General features: G+C 38.3%; 1 protein-coding gene across 1 annotated transcript; it reads right to left on the bottom strand.

The window, feature by feature from the left end:
* Positions 1 to 6,087: 6,087 nt before the first annotated feature.
* On the bottom strand, positions 6,088 to 22,463 carry hs3st2 (heparan sulfate (glucosamine) 3-O-sulfotransferase 2). The gene is made up of 2 exons (XM_026347927.1): positions 21,947 to 22,463; positions 6,088 to 6,796 (listed from the first exon to the last, which is right to left on the bottom strand). Exons 1-2 carry the CDS (start codon positions 22,456 to 22,458, stop codon positions 6,178 to 6,180), a joined length of 1,131 nt encoding a protein of 376 aa, XP_026203712.1. The 5' UTR covers positions 22,459 to 22,463; the 3' UTR covers positions 6,088 to 6,177.
* Between the last annotated feature and the right edge of the window lie 1,229 nt (positions 22,464 to 23,692).

The following is a 23,692-nucleotide window of genomic DNA, read 5'->3' as shown; positions in this document are numbered from 1 at the left end:
TTTTATTCAATTTATTTATTTGTATAGCATCAAATCACAACAAAAGTCATCTCAAGGCACTTTACAATGTAAGGTTTAAGACCTTGCAGAGTACAACAGAAAAAAAATTGAAAACCCAACTTGAGCGAGCACTGGTGAGAGTGAAGAGGAAAAACAGTTTATTAGAAGCAACTTCGAGCAGAACCAGGGCAGCATCAGTACCTGCACATAGAAAACATACAGCTCCAAGGCCGGTGATATCTGCAAAAAGGTATAGAGAGAATCTTAAACACTTCAGAGAGTCAATAAATCAGAAATGTGTCTTCTTCTTTCTTCAAATTAAAATATCAATGCCTTTGTTCCAGCTTGTTTATTTGCATGTACAGATTCGTTTTCTTGAATTACTAAAAGACTTTTATGCTCCAAAAGTGATATTCTCGAAGGGAGTGTGATCAGAGGAGAGAGCTGGCTGGAGTGAGCAGCAAATATCTTAAAATATTTAATGCATTAGTTGGGGGCTTGAAATCTTCTGAAAGACAAGAGAAGTAGTTGGACTGATACTGACTGAAGGAGCTCATTTTCTCTCAAAGCATGAAAGTAATGACACAATGGAAATGCTTTGGTAAGTCACATTGCACTAAACTAGAACCAGTGCGACTGCAAAGAGCTCTGCTACAATCTATAATTTCCCTCTGAGAATCTATTCCAGGCAGGCAGAAGAAACCTCAGTAGCTTGGCATTTGCTCTGATTATTGTCTCCTGACTTCTCCAAAGTAAGGCCATTAGTCCCTCAATTACTGAGAGTTATATTCAGGAGCGGTCCGGGATTTTCTTTTACAAAATGCCTACGCATTAAGAGTCAATGAGGCATTATATCAACAGAGCACATCCTCCATCCATGTTTACGACGCTGACAGCATTTTATTCACACCCTGAAAACAATCACGACAGCTTTATGGTTCCGTTTCAGTAGAGATGCATTCATAAATCTGAACCCTACACTAATAATTACCTCTGAATAAGCAAACATACTGTTCATTATTGATGAAAAAGCCAAACAGAAACATTAGCTTGGTAACATATCACTGTACTGCAACATAGAAACTGTGAGGGTCTAAACACTGTAATTGTCTACACAGTTCTTGTTATCTCGTCATGTCCACATGGTTAAGATACAGTACCTGAAGTATTTAAATCTTCATAAATATTTATTAACCAAACATCCATGCCATGTTAGACTCAGTGTATGGTTAAATGTATGTTGTTAAAAGGAATGAAACAAATAGCTGGACCTTTATGCAGAACTTGAACAAGTGCCCAGCAGAAACAGTGTTCAGATTACCTGCTTAATATTCCTTTATCACCTATTAGTAGTTAAGTGAACTCTCAGTATTGTTTAGACAGAAGTCATTTTCATTCTCACCACATGCTGAGAACTTTAAGAGCTTCAGGATCCGCAAGCCTGAGCTGCTTATAGCTGAGGCCGGCAGGCTCTGGGGTTGTCATTTGCCAGGGCTCCTTATTGTGTTTGCCTCTCCTGAACACGCCACAAGGCAAATTCTCTCAGTTGAATAAGGACTTAATTATCTAAGTTACAGACTCACACTGACTGCATTTATCAGGCATTCTAGAGAAGGTGTCTGTAATCACTACTTACCCTTTCTTTTCCTCTAAGGGGTCCCTTGGGTGCAGTCTTGTACACCGAGTTGACTTTGTATGCGATTCCACATTAAAATGGGAAGGAGCAAACATAGCACAGTCCTCAGCCAGCACTGAAGAGCTGTTTGAATTGCAAAGCTGAATCCTTCATCACAGATTATAAGTTATTTGTTATTTGTTTTATATACTTGTAGCACAATGGTTTGAACAGATTGTGACCAACTAACAGTTCTGTTGGTAGGTAACAACAAAACAGCACTTTTGCAGCACACAAATGAGATGTACATGTTCAAAACCCGAGGAGCTTATAGGCTCACTGAGAAATCGTTTAATATGTCATGCAAATGTCAAAGGAATGGCTGACAAAGTGAGAAGACATTTACGAAATCGTGCACGCATTCTCTGTCTGTAATTATAATATCAAAATTCAATTATTGTGCTGTACTGTGCTGTAAATATTTCAATCAGTAACATCATTCAGTTTGATCTGTGCTTGCAAACAGGAATGGTAACTAAAAAGACTCAGTGGGTGCCTTTTTCATCACTCAGTTGCTTTCTTTTTATATTTTGCTTTTGAACAATATAATGCAAATCGCTACCTCGCTTGTTTGAGAAACAATATGTTCGTTACCCCTGAGGCTGGCCACCGACCGCAGCGGTATCCCAGGAGCTGGTACGCATCTTCCACCACCACTGCTTAATTAGTTGACTGTGTGCTTGGAGACCCATTCTGCACTTGACCTTTCTGAAGGTAAAGCAAGCAGCACATGTTCAACAGACCAGAGGAAATGAGGTGAAGGGAAAGGTTTTCACATTTAGCGGCTGGATAGTGTAGTGGTAAGACCGCCGCCTGTGGGAGACTGGGGTTCAAATCCCGGCTGTGGCCTACCTCCAACAGGGGTCCTTAGGTAAGGCCTTCTTATGTTTATCCTGTCTGTACTTATCCCCGCCAAATGACTAAATGTAAATGTATTAGTGGTCTGTTTATGTACATACAGAAAGTGTACACGTGTAGCTGTGTGATTTTACCCTTCAAGAATTCACCCTTCTAATGAAAGACTTTTCATTAGTGTGAGCAGAACCTGTCGGTAGCAGCGGCACTGCAGAGATATCAAGCCACCCTGGGAAAACACCATTATGCGCCTGCAGAGGTAATACATTCTTTTTTATATTTAGAGGAACAGCTTGAAGTATGATATTCTGTGATACAACATGTTCCCGGGAAACCTTGGCGCATGATGACATATTCAAAAGCTGCATTGATGCAGGTAGAGGTTAGCTCGCATGCCATTTTAGTATGTAACGAGATTTTGTCTGAAGGGGTTTCTGGCTGCCAAGTTTCAAATCATCTAAGGCAAAGTCTGCTCTTCTTATTGTCCGCTGGAGAATGGAACCATCCTCATTATCCTCGATGGCTTTAGCTCATTAGGTGGGACAAGAAGATGTCTTTATACAAATACTTCAACACTGTCCCCCAAAATGGAAGACATATTGGTGAAGTGGTGCATTCCACTTAGAAACAAGTTCTGTTGGCATTACCTGTGGAAATCTCAAGTGATATCAGAAGACAAATAACAGCAAACTTGGTGAATTATATACAGTAAGTCAATAATTATTGTAGCATTTAATCTTTTTTGCGTTTTGTGTGTTATTGATGCATTTTCCAAACAGTTTATAATTACTCTAATTTCTGAGACACAGCACATTTCCAACTGTTTTTCTTCCTATGTTGTCCCCACAACGAAAACAATTATAGACACAAGCTTGTAAAGGGTTTGAAGTTTCAGGGTTGGAGTCGCAGTTGAATTTCAATAGGTTTTCAAGGCAGGCGTTTTAAAAGACCTCCACAGCTTTAAAGGTTGTAAGAGGCAGCGAGAAAATATGCATGTAAATTTGGCCTCATTATTTCTTTTCTTGAATAAAAAAGGCAAATAAAAGGACTCTGTGGTAAATGATTTTATTGTGTACTGTTGGACATCTCTGATCAGTGGCATGGTGTGTCTTTACTGCAGTCTTTCAAAGTTCATGACATTTACAACAGCTTCTTTGGTATTTACTTTGAAGGTTAGAGTGGTCAGTCAGAAAGTTTTTAGATTCCAGTGAACGTTTCGTTTTTTGATAATGAGGTGTTAATACATTACATATAATATACTGTATGCATTATCAGTGCGTTTTTATTGCTACAGCTGCACATGTGGCTTTGCAGGTGCAAGTGGCCTTCGATGCTGTAGGAACACGTTAAACTAAAATGAACTTTGAGCATTCAAGTACAGGAGTTTGAAAGCTACGGTACCACTTTCCACTGTTATCGAAGCATAAAACACAGATGGAATATAGTTAATGCTTTTCCATACTTTAAATGCTGCTTCCTCATTAGTATAGTTGCTTAACATACCTGTGTGGTTTCTTTAGATTATTGTATTATTTTATCAACTGTCATCATTCAATCACATGGAAATATATTTTACAAATATCCCGAATCCAGTCTACCATTAACTCTTCAACGTGAAACATCAAACAAAGAGATATGCTTCAACAAAAGTGAACACGTTAAACAGCCATATGTGTGACCGATAACACATCGAAACATTCAGTGTGTGGCGACAGTAATGTGGGAGTCTTTTCTCAGTGTGATGTCACCAAGCCCTCAGCAGTCTTGGGGAAAAGTTATAATTAACTCAGCTGAGATAAAGTTGAGCTTAGCGTTAAACTGGCATGTCTGCTGATGGCTCACTAAGTAGGAGGCAGATGCAGACATTATTGGCAGGTTAATCAAAAATTAATGGAGAATATCACAAATGACGGTTTTAAATACTGCTTGGCCAGCGGACATGTGCTGGAGGAGCACAGTCGGAAAGCAAGTGAATGTTTAATTTCCTTAATACCGAAGGTCACATTGTCTGACTGTGACTACACAGGCTGTTCCATTCACAGTCCGGCTGTGAGGCATTAAACAAAACATGTATGGAATGAGTCAGACATTTTTCCATTATCTCTATAATGCTTCACCATTAGTATAGTCTTTTTTGGGCTGTGTGTTTTCCTTAGATTATCATATTATATTATCCAATATGTCAATTGAATAACCTCTTAGAGTCTGTTTCCACATGCACTGAATCAAAAGTTGCAATGAATCTAAGAAACATCAAAAAAATAAACATCAATTCACTGGTTGGTTTGTTTTTGCAGCACTTTTGAACAATATGTGAAATGTACAATAAATCTACTTTAATGGACAGTTTACAATAGAAGTTAAACCTAAAGCTGTATTAATGGAGGACACAAATATTTCTTAGGGATTAGTAATGTAATCTGTAAATTATTTTTCACCTATAAATTTAAATTTCTATTTAATTTGGGCCTTTATTATGATATTTTTGCCTTTTCCAAGGGTTCCTTGGTCTTCTGTACCTTTCCTCCTCTTTGGTGTCGAGAATGTTCGAAGTTTTAGAAGAATATGATCATAAGTATGATGACAGCCCTAATTGGATCCATGGTGAAAATTCAGGAGGTTAATCTAGCTGTTTAGAGTGACGACCCTTGTCAGAGAATAAACATGATCAAATCCATCAAAGAAGGAACCTTGAAAGCTCGTGAGTTCAGCGACATGCATGGTAGCATTAGGTAAGGAGCAATACAAGTCTTGGTACTCCTTTGTTAAAAACTGTATTCTGGAGAATTTGATTAGAATTTCTAAATCACATGATGTCTGTATGATATTGTAGTCTCATGGTCTGTATGTACAGGTTTAAGTTGAGTGTTGATAAGTGTAGGGGAATATTATGTACATTTACAGAAGCAAGAAAGACGGCAAATCAAGTCTTTAATGTAAGACCTTTAGAGTTTTAATTTCAATGATCACAACAAAAAAAATACTAACACAGAAAAATCAGAATTCAATGTTAAACCATTTTCAGAGTCAAAGAATCTGTCTTAAAATAGTTGTTATGTTTTCTTCTCAATTATAGTACATCTATTCAGTAAATCTGTTACTGTTTGTTATGAGCTTTTTTTAACAATAAGGAGCTTAATTGCAGTGAAGAATGATTGAACAGGTTGATTTTATTATTCATCTGACATTTTGATGCATGTTGAGTGCTCATTTTTAACTGTAATGCCAGTGATTTAATTGAATGAACATGATGAATAAATAAGTAATCCACTGTGGGTAATGAATATTCAAACAATGTCATTAATGCAGATTTGGCATGGCTAAATGGCAGGGAGGCATTGTGATGGCTGCTGGTTAATGAATTGGTTAATCATTTAATGCTGGTTACTTGTTCATGAATTTATATGTCATGTTCTGTATTTAGTAAAAAAAGAAATGGCACTTTTATCATCATAGGAGCCCAGCATGATGTGAAACCGTTTTTTATTGTATTTTAATGTCTGAATTTTCTATTATTTGATAGCAGTCGTGTTAATTACATATTGTAGTTTGATAACATTGTCATTTAAACACTTTGATGAAAATACCTTCAGTTATATTTTAACACATCAGCAATTTTAAAATAATGCTGTTTTGGTGTGTCACTCTCAGTCCCACTTGAAGTCCTGTCCCACAGTTTCATAGAATTTGATATTAAATGGCCTGTAAAACTCCTGCAGCTGCTCTATAACCTCCTCGTCGATCTGCACATGAGTCCTACCCTTGGATTTGCCAAGGCATCGCGGCTGGCTGCTGCTCTCCGGCTTCTTCAGACAGGGGAAGCCTTTGGTTCGATTAAAGTAGAAGTGCTTGTCCGTGATTATTCGTTTCAGTCCTAAAAAGTCCTGAACACGACCCATTTCCCCTGCTGGATCCGTAATCAAACGCTCACCGCTCACAAAGTGAATCTGCGACAGGCGAAAGTACTGCAGCCAGTTCTCCAGATGCAGAATATACATCCCAATGCGAATGGCATTCCAGGAAGTGTCTACAAGACCCAAACTTCTGTTCTTAAAGGCCAGTTCTTCAAATGTAGGAATATCAGGCTTCTTAGAAAGAGTCTGTGTGTAGTCAGAGATGGCTCTTGTGACCGGGTTACGCACAACAACAATCAGCTTGGTCTCATGGGACATGCTGGAAATGCGTCTTGGTGCCTCCCTGGTGACAAAGTAACTTGGAGTCTTCTCTAATGTGATCTGGCTGTCTAGTGTTCGCGGCATCAGCCCCCTTGGGAGAGAAACAAAAGAAGAAAACACAGATGAATGAGTCAGCAAGAGTTGCTCTATTCCTGTCCAACAGCATGTCCATCATCGACAGTGGTGAAACAATTTTACAATTAGAAATTTTGTACTGTTGGTAGAGTATTTGTTGGTGGGAGATATATTCCCTGTTACTGTTCTATTAGACCTGTTTCTTAGGTAAGTATAATTACTTTACTATATATTGTAATACTAGAACTTACAATGTATCTAGAATTTAACATTTAAGATTAGATACTTTATATAGATCATATATATTTATTTTTTGAGTTGCATCTGTGTAATGGTTGTATTTTTTGTCTTAATCTGCAAAGACACTATTAATTAGAGCTGTCAAACAAATGTAGTGGAGTAAATAGTACAATGTTTGCCTCTGAATTGCAGTGCAGTGAAAGAGCAGAGTTACCAAAAAGAAAAAAGAAAAAGAAAATATTAAAGCGGAGGACTTTGCTCAAGAATGTTATAAAAAATCTCTCCAACAAAACATAACAAAACAAACAAACTAAAACCAAAAACGCTAGTCATGAACTGAGCAGCATCTAATTTATAGAAATATTGATATTGCAGTATAAAATACAGTTTGATATTTCAAGGACTGAAGAGCTAAACTGTATTTTTGCAGTATTATATCAACCTCCCAAGCAAAAAAACAGAGTATCAATAAAGATCAGTCAGGCCCATATAAACACAATGTGAATGTATTTGTTAGAAATTCATTGTTGACAGGACAGCTTGTACAACAAAAACATGCATCATAATTATCATCATCATGCTGCCAAGATAATAGCTCTGCAAAGTACAGGCAAATGTTTCTATTTGTCATATTTGTCATGCGAGTCCTCCTTTCCTGTGTTATATGTTGTTTTCCTTTGACACTTTGGTTCAATAAAAGTTGATTAATGAGCATCTGTTGTTGTCTGTTGAGACAATGAACGGCTCAACATCCACACTTTGTTTCCCGTTCCTTTTAAACAGAAATGTGACTGCTGCATAGCGTCAGCAAAATAACGCCGCAGAACGATTCTAAAATGGTACTATTAAAATTGTCTTTTACATGTGTGATTAAATATTACCTGAAATATCACCTCTATTTCACAGCATGTGAATCCATTTCTGGACCTCAGGTAGGTTCCCACACAGTTCTGATGATTAAATACCACGCTTTCTTTATTATTACTGGGGGAAGGCTTCGATTAAAACCTAACCTTTCTCAAAGCTTTCTTTTCTCGAGGTAGAGGTAGCCATAGGTTACCTCTAAAGTCTTGGAAATATTGATCCATTTAGCTTTATTTATGAATCCTGAGTTGTTGGCTTGGGTGCCTCAGGGCCACAAGGCAACTATTAATCTTTTATGAGAACAACACCTTTTCAAGCAAACAGCACACTAAAAACTTGGAGGCATTTTCCAGGCTGTGCAAGAATCTACACAGATCTTTGGTTGTATGAGGAAACTATTTTTGTTACCTGGTTTGTCAGTGTTCCTCAGAGATGCGTACAGTAGATGATCACAAAACAGGGTGGACAATGTGAGCACATACTGTACAGTGAAAGGTCACACTTGCTTCAGCTTAAAATAGTGTTTATGCAGCTGCCTGTATGCAGCACCATTCTGTGAACAGCATGTTTACACATATAAAGCTTGAGGACTCTGGGATTAAGGTGTTCATAAAAAAGAGATGGTAAATTAAGAAGACATCTCACACTGAAGGTTTTCTTGGTGTGCCCATCCTAAAGAGGAAATTGCAACACGTGCTAACTTACCTTGAGTTATTGATTTATTTCTTTTTTATTTTTATTTTTACAGTCTCAGCACTAGACAGATTACAAGACTGTTCCACAGAAGCCCTGAAGACACTGAAGCAGACAATAGAGGTGTTAAAAATGACAACTGCATGTGAAGTTGGTAAGCCAGCTGTACTGTGTAAAAAAAGGTTAATGTAACATCAAGGCGTTATTTTTTCCTCCTCTTCTGCTGTTTTGACATGTTCTGCCCATATCCCTTCAGTTTTGACTTGTTTCATTCACACTTCACAATACACACAATGCTACAGTACTTACAATAGAAACTAAGAGACTAATTAGCAAAGCTCCAAATAGTGCATTTATATTCAAGCCCAACAAGTCCTTCAAATAATAATTTAGCTGCACTTGAAAACGGCACAAAAATGACGCATAGGATCAAATCCCCTTATCTGCAGGGTAGCACTATTTGATGTGCATTTTAAAACTGTACATAAAGTCTAAAAATCTGTTTTATAATTTGATGACAATGCTATGGTTAACATTTGGTCAGGATAAGACACAGAAATGAAGGTTAGGTTTGTGTAAAGTACTTTATTAGGATTAGTCCTTGGTTGACAGATCCTCCATTTAACTCGCATGTACCCGAACTATCAGAATGTGAGCGCCATGAAGAAAATGAAAAGATTTTATCAAAAGCAGGTGTCCAGTCAATGCAAGGGCATGTTTTAAAAGAAGATGAGGGAATTAAAAGAGCGACAGTCAAGTTTTTTGTTATGGTTTCAGTTGCACTTCACTGACATACAAATCTTTCCAGTTCAGCCAAGCACAGCAACCTATCAAACTTGAAACGTTATTAGCAGCACTTGGATTTTTTTTTTTTTTTTTTTTTACACACACACACATTACAACTGCACATGAAAGCAGTGACAAGTCAGAGTTTAAATTATGGAGTCTTACTGACAGACGAATGAATCCTGAAATCTTCAGAATTGCAATCTTCATTTGAGAGAGGTTTTTCCTGTCAAGACACTGCAAGCTGAGAACAAGTTGTTTCCAGTTATGTGATGTATTCCCTGTATCTTCACTACCTGTTCACACAAAATTAGATGAAAATAAGTATTAACAGAAGCATATTCTGGTGTGCATCGTCTATGACTCTAATCTCACCCAATGGCTCATTAAACCGATATCTACAGCAACCGCGTCCTTTGAGCTCTGGGTGTGCTATTTTCCACCTGTAGTTGTCAGTTCAGATGATTAGAAATAACTAGCCATAACTGTTGCCAAGACGAACAAGGTGCAATCCAATGATCAAAAGATGTTAGTATTCATTTTTATCGAAATCAAGGGTATTTATAAAGGATGCTTTCATGTCAGTGGGAGCAGCCTGGACCAATAAGTTCCAAGTCGTCTGTCTTGGAGTGATGTTAATGAGGAACACCGGGGGTACCTCTAATATCTACAAACATTTTTTTTGATCTAGCATTTTGGAGTTGAGGCTCACGTTCGTGTTCATTTGTCTGGTTATCACAGAATTAGCATTCACACGAGCCAGCCCTGCTACAGCTGATTTTAATGGCTGCACATTCATCTTTAATGGTCATATGTGAATTTTTTCTGTGATGTAGCAAACAGGAAGCAATTGACAAGCAGGTTTGTTATTTTTAATACCTCATTTTCTTTGCTCTCTCAAGCGCATGGAAGCAGCAGCCTCAAATATGTATCTCTTTATTATTGAGATAGCAGGAATCAGGCCAGAAGGGGAACATGTGATACCTGAGGCAGGTGTCTGAACCAACCATCTAACATTTACTTTTCAGGGTTTTTTTTTTTTTTTTTTTTTTTCCTCCTGTGCCCCTGAGAAACTATCAGCACTGCACACAGCATCTGAAACTAAAAGATAAAATTGTGGGTCTTTGCTGCAGCAGGTTGTAGAGCATTAAAAGCTGTTCATGTTCCTTACTTGCTAATAATTATTTGAAATTAGAAAACCTACACAAATTTAATTCTAATGAAATTGCTTTGAGGGTAATCGCTGGTGGAACAGTATGCATGTACCAGGAGAAAGACACTACACTACAAGGTGAACATCTTACACACACACACACACACACACATCCTGATTAACTGACATTTGAGTGAAGTGCTCTGATTGATTACCACCTTCTCACTTAGCGTCAACACTAAATTCTTTGGGGTAATTTACAATCTTCTTCACAATTCTTAGTGAAACTTTAAGTCAGGATGCATTACAGGCTTGACTGTGACATTTTAATCACTCTGGCAAATTAACTCAGGTGTGAAGGATCTGCTCAATACTGTAAATGAAACCCGTTTCTGGTCAAATAAGAGAACGTGGTTAAAAGCTAATTTGTTCGGGATGCAGTTTTTGTGGATTATTTCTGTATTTAAAAAAAAAAGAAAATGTTTTGGTATGTTTACTTTGATAAAGTAATTTAATAATATCTACTATTCTGTAAATAGTTAGTTCAACCACTGTCCTGTCGCTGTTTTAGCCACCCGAGGTTTCCAGCTCCTTGACTCCCTCCTCCACCTCCTCACCTGTCCTCAACCTTTTAATCACTCACAGTATCTAAACTCTATAACAGTCCTTTCTCCCTCAAGAGATTTGCCAGATTGTCAGTATCTTCATGTGTTATCTGGACTTATATATCAGCCATCCTGCCTCCTGTTTTCTGTTCCATTTCTTTTTCTTATCAGTGTTTTTGTTCCTGTTGGTCTAGCCTGCCTGCCTACCTGTAAGCTTCTGCTTCATCTTCAAATAAAGAAACCTCACTGCACCACTTTTTAACTGGAAACTTGGACATGAATTAAGACAATTATTCAATACTTTCTACTGCTCTGACCATCTTAGACTGTCATGATTTGAATACAAGTTTTAGATTAGCTTTCATGACCACTCTGTGAGAGAAAAGCACAATAACAAGCATCCAGCTGCAACTGTTATGGTTAGGCTGAGAGTTGGCAGAAAGCATGACATCCAATGCCAGTCATTAATGAGCTACACTGCGCTGAAAGCAAGTCTGCACGTTGTTGTGACCCTGAAAGAGGCTGCTGGCTATCACGCTCAACGATTTATCTCTGTTGGAGCAGTGCACGCAGGAGGTCTGGAGTTCACACTTAGTTTCCTCTGGATGCTACAATATCATTATAGTAGAATAAGTCACAGACATGGATGTCTTTATTTAAAAAATAACTAGGACTCCCTATTAAACCTGGACACACCATTCTTCTGCAGTGTGCTTTCCCACTGGGAGCCCATGCTACAGTTTCAAAAGAAGTCAATTCAGGACAATAAGACTATTACAGCCTCGCTGATCTGAGGTAGGTTCTAGACAACAACAATGATGATGATGAATACCTTTTGTTGCTCTTAAAATTACATATACATGGGTGACATTTGAAGTACATGTCAATAATACACATAATGTAGCTGAAATTAATTCCATATATTGTATACATGTTCTTAATTTGAGACAACTGCATTAACTAATTTCATTTGAACTGACAAACAGTCCAATAAGACAGAAAACAAAGTTGCACAAAAACCCCTCGGTACTTGTCTTTTGTTGAATATCTTCTGAAACAAACATGAACTAATGTCTGAACACACCTCAAAGCTAATGTTAGCTGCTCTGTTGTGGAGCAGCATTTCAAAAACAATGTCTAGTGGAGAAGAAAAATTCCCTTTAATGGACGAAGCCAGGCAGACGAGTAGAAAGTAGAGAGGCCGAGAAAAGAGCAGCATCAACAGGCAGCAGACAAAACACTGGAGCCCCAAACCAGATGTCTTATGCAGCTGCCTGTCCAAACGAATATCACCAAAAGAATGAAGTTAGTAAGTTGTTATATTTGGTGAAAAAGTGAACTGATAAGGACGGTCTGTGCTATTTGCTTTTAGAGGGAACAGCTAATTTTCTGTTTGCTGCCCTGCTGAGTCAGACTGAAGTGCCAGCACGACTTTTATTTTTTCATCTTTTCCAGAAAGCAGATAGTATATGAACCATAGCAAAGAAGACGCAACATCCTGTCACGTTATCACTCATCACTTCATTTATCAGAAAAATGTCCATCTTAATCCATGTCATTTTTTGTGTGGCTGTTGTGACCTGCTGTTGCTGTTGTAGAAAATGAACAGGGCTGGTACAGAGTGGGATGTCTCCGTTTCAAACAACAGATGGCAACTGACCAAAGACTAGACAGACTTTACAAAAAAGGGACATCCCATGGCTGTCAGAGCAAAAACCTTTTTCAAACAGAGATGCAAAATCAATCCATCCCAAACTTAAGTGCAGTATAACAACAGAATCCAAACCACAGACAACAATCGAAATCTCTGACACACAAACGCAACAAAGGTGAGCTGAACATTAGACTGTATTTGGTGCTGTTGCATGACACTGCACACAGAGAGAGAAACTAAAAAGCTGCAAATTGCCGCACAAATCCAAACGTGAGGTTTCCCCCCCCCTCCACACACAGTGTAAAGGTTAGCTGAGGAAATGCAGTCAAACAGTGGATTGTTAAGTTTCTGACACTGTGTCTTGTGCAACAACTTAAACTTCTGAAGAGCATCATGGGTTCATCAGGGATGCAAGACCATCAGAACAAGTAAAGGTCAGCTTTGAATCATCTCCTCGTGAACAATCAATGAACTCAGAATGTATTACTGTCTTTTCACTTTACTTTCAACTTAAAACTGAACGTTGAATATTGCAGGACCAGCGTTCAGTAAATGTTTGAAGCATAATTACATATTGTCATGCAACAGCAGCTGCACATGAAAAATGCAAGTGTTCTTAAACCTAACAAACAAACTGAAGCAGTGGACATGTGCAGTAATTGCACACAGTATACATCTAGGCACCTTATGTGTCACATGTAGACATCAATGTGAGGTACTACAAATACCCCCATATTCATTAGTCAACACTAATTCACTCCCAACCAATCAGAAGTTCATTCATGTTTCACAATCCACACATTTAATTGCCCAGTCACCCAATCAGGCTAGAAACTAAACCATGTTCAAAAACTGATGCGTTGGGCTTTAATTTAAAAAACCATTAATCATAATGTAGAGTGTTTCTGCAGGGGCAGAGAGATTTAGAGAACAGCATTTACCTCCCACTTTAGCACAAATATTTGTCATTACGAGAACTAATAATGAACCCTGCACATTAAAAAATATGCAGACTCACGAGCTGACCAGAGAGGGCTGAATCCAAGTATGCATTACATGCGGTGTTTGTCCAGTCCCTGGAGTAATTCAACAACAAAACAGATACACATTAGATTATAGGACGAAGTCTCCTGGGCTCTCGTTGCCTGTGTGTTATCACAGTAAGCACAATGCAGAGTACTGGTGGTCACAGTCTTTGGCAGTATTGTACACAAATGAGCTTTGGTCTGTAACCCTTTAAGACCAAGCGTATTGGCAGTAATGCGTTTTAGCAAGCTATCTTTAAATTATCATAACTTTAGGACTGTTTAAAGTGCAATTTACTTTTTGCCACATCTCAAACTACACAATTGAAGCTTTGCACCAATCCACAACACGTTGCAGTAAACTATGGTGTTTTCAGTCAAATCTCCACGACCATTTCTAAGCATTTATAGATTGATTGTTTTTGATGGCCGATAGGTTGTATCGGGGAGGAGAGAGATGAGTTCAAACAGGTGACTGTGTGCCATCAGAGGGTAAAACAGAGATGGAAGGTCTGAAATAATAAAATGAAAAAAAAAAAGAATAAAAGCCAAAAATAGGCAGTAAGAAGAATATAAGAGAAGAAGAAGAGATTTGAAACTGGAGAAATTTCCAAGTAGAGCAGTCAGGAGGAGATAATTCCCTTGACCTGGAGTCATTTGCCCAGAGGCAATATTATTTTTAATAATATTTTTAATTGTGGAGCATTAGAGATGCACCACTAATAGTTAGACGTGTGGCTTTGTCTACAAAGATTGTCACACTACTATGTGCACTGTGGCTCTACAATAACTACTGCTATTATTTACAGACTTACGGGGCAGCAAAGTTAAAGTTTACTAGCCATTTATTTTACTGCTCGGGAGATATCCTTGATCCTACATTTGGAAGCATCCTACAATACCAGCATATTCATTTGGTCATTTTTTATATTGTTTGAATGTGTATTATGTTATGTGATAAAAATGTGAAAACTATTATCAAAAATGTTTGTCACATTTACACAATTAAATACTTCATAGTAAAGTTTGATTAGTAGCACTTGTTGACAGCTAGATGTATGACTATTCTATGCTACAATAAAGCAAACCATGGTCAGATGGCCATTTTTAGTGTTAGGTCTTCAATTAATTCACAGGAACCTGATTAAATTAAATTTGCAAAGTTGGTAGCACGGTGGTCTGGTCAGTAAAAGGTTTTGTTTAGGCTCATTAAATGAAAGCCTGAGTCATGCATTGTCCTGAGAGCATGTCATGTTTTTTGGACTTTAATTTGTTTATTAATTGGAGTTTTCAAGTTTTGTTTTGAGCTGTAGCCAGTTTATCTGCTTACTTTCTATACATGATGTGATCATTTTTTAATATATTTTATAATTAGTGAAATGCTGATTTGAGAGTTTCCACATTTCTGTATTGTCAAACTTTCCTAACATACTTTTAAAAAACAACCCTGGGGAATAGGATTTTACACAAACCATTTGTCCCGAAATGTCCTGAAAAGCTTCTACCACAGAGTTACTCCCTGCCGCCCAAAACCATTAACAGTTTGCATTACGCAGGTAGACTGTGCAGAGAAAATGTTCTTATGCTGTGTGATTTTCATAATGTCTGCGAGACTGCACTTCCTAAAAATGGCATCTTCCTCTTCCCTGATATGACAGAATAGATCCAGTCTCCACTGGAGAGGCTGCTCCATTATTAAAGTATCGCTCACTTAGATTACAGCTGTGATGACATCTGATCATTAATCACCAGCAACAGAGACCTGGCATCTTGAAAGTCTATTAAGAGTTAACAAAGAGCGGTTCAGACAGCTACAGCAATCCTGCAGCCAATTCAGCTAGGTGAGGAACAGAGGTGAATAACAATTCAGCATCTTGAGAATCAAGCATCTATTTCTCTAATTTAATTGGAGACAAATTGGTTGAAAATAACAGACCGGCTTGGCCAGATGTCTTCCAGCAGAGGGTCTTTTGACACTTGGTTTCTTCTCCTTCACACAATAGCATCAAGCCTTTTATAGCAGGACAATACAATTCTGCTATATTGTAAGGAAAAGAAAAAAAGAAAAAGTGCATAATGTATTTCACCTTGGACCAAATCCTATTTAATCGCTGTCATTTTAACTGGAGGCTCTTGTTTTCCTTGAAATAACAATTATTCATGGATTGGTCTGCAGAGGGAAATGACTGACACTTGCTCTCCTTGAGCAATAACACGTTGAATTGAACTGAGCTACGAGCTGTCACATTACCATCCACGCACACACCGAAATGAAAACATTCAGACAGGAAAATATCTAAAACCCTGAACTGCACATTTTCATTTTGAGAATTACTGCTTATTCTTTTTATTATTATTATTGTTGCTGTTGTTTATAGATCATCTTATGAATTTACAGCTGGGGGCTCCTAATTTCAATTGACTAAATATATAAAATCAATTCAGTAATGGGCTTCTTTCAGTGCTCTAGTACCCACTATATAACAGGTACGATGACAGCGTTTAATATAATTTACTTGAAATGTCCTTCATGATAATAACATTGTGACATTATGAATGATAGTCTTAATCAGTGATAGGCAGTTTATGTCCTGCCCCTGCACATAGTAAGTCATACCCTTCCTCAAAATCTCATCTTAACTGACATAAATGAGATTTCTTGAATTTTCACCAACATTACAGCTCTCATATTTTCCTTCTGGGTATACAGGATAGCCTGTAGCAATGGGACAGTCAAGGATATTTATAAATGAAGACCGGCTAGCTGTCACACCTTTTACAGTTTCACTCTCAGAGAATTTACTGTGAACATTTATAAAAGCACAGAAAAGGAAAGCTCAGATATGATTACATCCCCCCTCAGTAGGGTTACACTGGGCCTGCCAAAGGGGAAACATTAACAAGTTGACAATCTCTAAATGTGGTCTAAGACTTGCTGACTGCTCAATATTTCCAGCATCACAATGTCTCCTAGAGGAATTGTGATGGTGCCATTTTTTTCAGCTTAGGCCTAATTTAAAATGAATATATTGCTCGGCTTAGAGAAAGTTTTATGGCCATGAAAAAAGAAAAAAAGCATTATATCGCTAATGATTTAATCAGCATGCTCTCTAAAAGCCCCCCGTCCAAAAAATAAATAAATAAAACAAAACAAAGCAGCTCATAACAAACTGTTATTTTTATTGTTATTATTATTATTATTATTATTATTATTATTATTATTATTATTATTAGTTAACTGTTTGGTTACATGTAGCACTTATAGTAATTAGGATAGATGCAAAGGAGAAAGTCAAGTGATATATTGTATAGATCAACCTAATCGTCAAAGGGAGGAGGACACAATGGCGGACAATAACGGGGTTTGATAAAACATGATGGTGACAAATTTAATTGCACCACAACTATTGAAATTCAATGCACAAAGGTATACACTGCACAAATTCATACTGTACTATACCCTGTCATTCTTTATCAATCTACACTAAAAGGTTTTGCACCTAAGTAAATGGTGCAGGCACTTTGTTCACTGGCAGCATTTCTTTTTCCATTGAGGTGCATGATCTGTTTTTTAGCTGCAAAGGAGTTTTAGGGAGGAGCATGATGAGTGGGCAGAGCATAGAACTTCACCACCAGAGATTGGGATTTGCACCTTACTCTCAAGTGTTTTGAGTTACCTTAATGTACTATGAAAATAGAAAATATTTTATAAAATGGATATTGGAGGGAAATGCATGTGGTGTCACTGAATCCTTGCTGTTATTTTAATAGTTTATGAATGTTGTGTTACCTTCATGTTTCCAGATGCCATATTTACTTTTTTTAAATGTTTGCTGATTGCAAAATAAGGCTATATAAATAATTTTTTTATAAGTCGTAAGTAGTGCAACTATTTCTCAGGGTGTCTTGACAAGGGGTTGGGAACGGAAACTCGAAGACCGAAGAGAGAGAGAGAGCAAAACGATCATGTGATTAATGTAGACACACAGATACAAGGGGGTGATTAAGATCCATTGAGAAAAGTAGGATTTAACAGCAAAACTATTTTAGAACAGAATATTAATGTGTGAATTTGCTGGATGGTAACAAAGTGCCTTTACATTGCATCTCTTTGGGGTAATGTGGAGTTCACCGTCTTACCCAAGGACACCTCGACGTGGAAGAGCCATGAAGCGAACCACTGATCCCACAATTGGTGGCTGACTGACCGCTCCTACTCCTGAGTCACAGCCGCTCCTTAAAGTGGCAAAAGTTGTGAAAGTAATCTCACTGGGGAAATGTCTCCGATAGCGTTATTGTGTAATTAATGTTAACCACTACATGTCCCTGAGCTGCTGGAATGAAGACAGCTCATTAATAATGCAGAGTTACGCCTGACCATCCCTTGTTGTATAATGTGTAGTTTGCAGTGTTAAATGAGAACCATCTAACTTTCTGTCCTCATCAACCTTTCTGAAGATACTGTTCCAGAGCTCCCTGCCTCCCTGAGCCAATTAATGTGGATCTGGAGAATATTCGTAGCTGCAGCCTCTCATACAATTTCAACACTTCTCAGAGAATGCACTAGAAGTGCTTCTGACTCCTGTGAAATCAATAGAGCTGAGATGCCCTTTTAAGTCTTGATGGTGTACAGCGACATGTGTTTGTTTGATCTTTACGATTCTGTGGAGAATGGGTGGAAAAAAAAAGATGGGAAGAAAAGAGTGAGGAAATTGGTCCCTGTTTTATCAGGTCCTGTGTGGTTGTGTGAATACCCTCGCCCTAAAATAAACAAGGCTGTGTGTGTGTGTGTTCTGTTCAGGAGACACAGTATTAAATGTTTCACCATATTACCTCTGAGCGTAAATGATCTGTAACATGCTTAATGTAACAGAGCAGACTGTGCGAAGCGACTGGCCAGTACACGGAAACTAACAATAGCTAATGTGGTGCCACTTGTATCTGTCTGTCCGTTTAAAAGATTATAGCTACTGATAATGAGATCAAGTAATTGTTTGACTTGTATAATGAAAAAAGATGAGTTTAACGTATTTTATAGAGAGATTAGGATTATATACAGTAGGAGATCTCAGTGTTAAGAATGGATTTTACATTTAGTTTGCATTAAATGTTTGCATGTTATCGGTTACAAGTCAATGAATTACTGTCCAACATGTTAATAAAGTATGTAGCAGCATGGTATCAGTCTAAACTGATAAGAATGAAGTGGGTACTTTATGTATGACACTGAAGTGTGAGGCTTGCCCTTTTGATGGTAATACAAAATTTGGATGGTACAAAACAGACGTGATGTCATAAAGATTGCTTCTCTGTGGACATGAAAATCTGTAGCAAACTTAATATCTATTCAACATTTGACTTTTGACCCACTTTACATTGATAAGGCCAAAACATCCCCTGATGTATTTGAACAGGGCCTGATTGTTGATTAATCAGGTTTCTCTTGTGTTCCTTGAATTTTGGATACTTGCTTTATTTTGTATTGTTGTCATCCAGATCCTTCTTTGTTGTTGTTGTTGTTGCTGCAGCTTGTCACTGAGCATAAAGATGTTTTGTGTGATTATTGCTTCGTCAACAACACTATAAACTCAAAGTTTACTTCAGTCTAAATAATTAATCAAAAAGATAACAATGTTAAAAATAATTAGGTGAAATCCACTGATGGAAAGTTATAAAATACATGAAATTTAGGGCTGTTAGGGACAACTCACAGTAGCTCAGGGCAGCAAAGCACAGCAGTGACAAAAGAATATACAAATACATTATGCTATTTTATGTAGAGACAAATGTGGCAGTTAATCAAAATGGAAAGATATTTCATGTGACATCCTTCCAACAATCCAAATACTGTGACAGATAATCACTAAGGGCCAGTCTAACACAATGAGCATCACTCAGTCACTTGTCAAGTTGAATAACTGTTTCTATAGCCTGAATTAATCCACTGTGTGTCCAAGGAATTGTTAAAGTATTTATCTTGAACATATTAACTGTCAGCTTGTGACAAGTGTACGTTGTTCCAGCTTTATAATTTTACACAAGTGGTGTAATATCAGTGAGAGTGACATAAATATATAAAAAAATAAATAAATAAAAAGAACTTTGTAAAACCTAAACCTCTGGTTTGCTTAAGCAGGAAGTAAATGTTAGCATCACTAGGCTGAATTAGGATGAGATGGCAGATTAGTGGTGCAGGGAGTGGTTTAATGGTCGGGGCAGGATCATATCCATTTGTTTTATAAAGAAAGGCCTGTGGTATAAATACAACATGTCTAACATTCTTCCTACTCGATTACATAGTGTATACATTTGTCCTCATGTGTGCTCTTTCCGTATATTAATTAACCCTTTCATCACTGAAAAGAGACATCTTCTGTGCCCATATTAAATGTCTGTGTACTGAGGAATTTGCTGAGGTAGGCTATTTAGCTTCGCCTCTCATCCTGTTGAGTGTTCATGTGATGTTTCTATTCTGTTCTCTATTGTGTGAAACACACACAACAATAAAGAATGTCTATAAAAAAGCCCCATAGGAGTTTTACTATCAAAAGGTTCCTTCCCGTGCATGCAAATAAAATGGCACCACAATGTAAGCTTAATAACCGAGTATAATATGTGCAAAATTTAAATTAATATCAGGGATTGGAAATAAAAAGAGAACTTAATAAACATGCAAAGTTTAAATGTGATAAGTGTTTTCTTTTCAATTCCAACCAGAGGTCTCTGTTTTTAGTGTCTTACATTTTCATGCATTTTTATTATATTACAGCCTCTGGTCGATGAGCTTGAAGATGAAAAGCACTGATTCATTTTTCTGGAGTATGGAACTCCTTTTGAGATTAGTACATTGTACACCCGTTCCTTTTTATTTGTGTTTGTGGTAGATTTTCTTGCATTTGCATGAGTACACTTTGAGCTAATTAAATCACCTATAATGCATTTTGTTTTTATATTTGTAAATGTATTTTCAGTCTGAAAATGGACAACACTGAGTTATGAACTGAATATTATTACATTTAACTGAATAAACATGCTTTAGTAATTATACATTTCATTATTAAATCATCCGTTGTTATAAAAAAAAAGGTGTAAACTCAGGCTGCTAAAAGACAGCAAGTAAATTAAATACAGCTCATATTGTGTATGTATAATAGGACGTGAGCAAATTATCAGATGAGACATGATGGACAGGTGCTCATACACAATACTTTGGTGCAGCCTCTGTTGTTCATTACTGCAGTGCAGCCTGAGAACAGACTTCATCACTTGTTTCCATGTTCTTGGAAGCGTCACTTTGTGGTCTGTTCTTGCCACATTGGTGGCATTTTGAGTATTTGAGTGGAAAGCTGTGGGCAGCTTGAGCAGTTTACATAATGTAGCACAACAGCACCAAGGCTTTCTGAAGACTTGCTCCATTTTTGTTGAGAGAAACCTTGAGCCATCGTTTTAGCTGTGTGAATTTAACTTTTACAGTAGCTCAGAAATAACATACACATGAACTGGAAAAAGTGTTTTATCTACACAGCAAACTAGTGAAGTCACAGAGAAACATGGAGGTGGGTGGGGGTGAAGCTGTGGGCATGTTGAACCTCCTTTGCCTCCACTAACCAACGCAGGAACATTTTGTGCCCTTCTGTAAACCGTTTGAAGGCAGCTGGAAACCTGGGGGCTGCCTGTGTCATCTGTGCTGTTGGCTGTGACTGTTTGTGTGAACTGATCCTACACCAGCTTCGTGGAGCTGTCTGTTCAGCACCGCAGAGCTCTGCTGACAGCTGACATGGCAGCGCACATCACATACACACTCAGAAGAGTCGCACGGAGTGGAATCAAAGTTGTGATTTTAGAGGCGACGGGAAACTTTAGAATGTGTGCAGTGCGCGCAAGTCCCTCCAGAAGATGTGGTGCCTTTGTTTTATCACTCATCCCTTATCATGAATTGTTACAGTGAAGTGCCTCAGACTGAGACCCTAACTGCATTCCGACTTTTCAACCTCATAATTAAGACCTCACATTTCACAGTGGAACAATACAGAGCAGTGACGGAACTCAAGCCGGTGCAGGATCGATGCAGAAATACAAGACAAATGCACAAGTTTCAGAGCAATATGACTGCTTGCTTCAGTGATTTCTTTCATTTTTCTCTCACCTGTACCAGTCCAGCCCTCTGTCATAGTTTCTGTCGAAAAAGTGTGGCTCTGTTCCTAGTGCGCGCACATCTGGATGAATCCGGATGAACTCCAGCACCGCCCTGGTGCCTCCTTTCTTGACACCAACTATCAGCGCATTAGGCAGCTTCTTATTCCCATATTTCTGCACAACACTCATGTTGCTCAGCTTCATGTCAGCCCAGTGACTTCCGGAGGAGGCAGTGACTTTATTTTGACCGTGGAGATCACTCGATCGTCGCTGGGCACCAGACTCGTCCAGAGCGGACCTGACCTCCAGCGAAGCGCAGTGGTCTAATTTTTCAAGAAGTTTTTTCCCCCCTGCGTTCTTGCTCGGTGGGCACCTCTTCCCCTGATAGGCCTGGTCTGTCATGATGGTGCTACGGCAAAAAATAATACTGTAACATAAATAGGTGCAGGACAGTGACACAGTAAACATGAAGGCGAATCTGGCGCTGAATCTGTTCGTAGATGAGAGGAGCCTATGTGCCATGTCTCCATGGGTTCAAAGTGCTGCATGATTCTCCATCGGAGTCTTCCTCTTCTCTTGGTCTGCGATCGGAGTCTGGCAGTAATATAGGTTGCAAAGTCAGACAGAGTGGTATATGAGGATAGGGGTGGCTACTTGGAGGCATCCACTGCGCGCAACTCGCATCATTTCTTTTCATAGGCTGCTGAACTATGAGAGAAAACTTGGAGCTGAAATTGAAGACACAGAGAAAAATGTACCAGTCCTCAAAGAAGGCAAGTAGTTGTAAAGTAGCTCGAAGTGAGACATTCAGCTCAGTTACTAACGCTGCCGCCTCGAAATGATTCCCAAATGAACCCGTCGCCCATCTTCATCCTCCTCATTGTTGCGTTTCGACAGGGAGAGAAGAGAGAAAGAAAGAAAAAAGTCCTACGCGTCCTCAGTGTCCCTAAAAACTCTCCCCAGCGCCGTTCCTCTGTTCGCCTCCGAGGGGATTTCGATGCTCAAACTACCTTTTCCTTTCATAATGAAGTTGTTAAGATATATGAGCCCAGGCTGCCAGCTATAAATATTTAATCAACCATCTGACGTCATGCACATGATCATAATTCTACATGCGTTGTGTCTTTTAAAGGAACATCCCGAGTGTTTTAGAGAACAGCATGTTTAGATATTTAAAGACTCATCGTTTGGCTTCATCATAACACAGGATAATAACATGAGGACTCATAATCCTCACTGTCATAGCATCCAAAGAACTTGACCAAATGATTTAGCTGAAAGCAGTAACCTCCAGTAGATTCTCTGCTGTGTGCAACATGTTTGCTTTTCACTTGAAACTGATTTTTTTTTTTTTTTTTGTCAAGGCTCAGCACTATTCTCTGTTGAACTATTTATTTATTTATCTATCTAACACACTGCAGCATTAGCAGCCTCTAAAAGTCAAGATGTTGCCATGATGCGAGCTGGATGCAGACTGGAATGTTAAGTTTTCTCTGCTTTCAATGTCATGGTCAGAGTTTGTTTCATTATGGAGGAGCCGATAACTTTGGCAGCTGCAATATTCATGTTTTTCCCCCAACTTTTAAATATGAATAAAATGTAGCATCACTCCGTTTCTGTCTATGACCCTCTGTGGATGTATCCCAGCGCTTTTCTGGTTGCTTCAAATGGACTTTTTCCAGAACTCTGGGTGCCACTTGCTGTGGTTGTGAGCTCTATGGATGCCATTTGAAGCACCATCTTAGCAACAGTGCTG

This window comes from Anabas testudineus, chromosome 8 (genome assembly GCF_900324465.2).
Source record: "Anabas testudineus chromosome 8, fAnaTes1.2, whole genome shotgun sequence".
Lineage (NCBI taxonomy): Eukaryota > Metazoa > Chordata > Actinopteri > Anabantiformes > Anabantidae > Anabas > Anabas testudineus.
The sequence above is the reverse complement of the archived record's forward strand: the minus strand, read 5'-3'. Positions and strand labels throughout refer to the sequence as shown.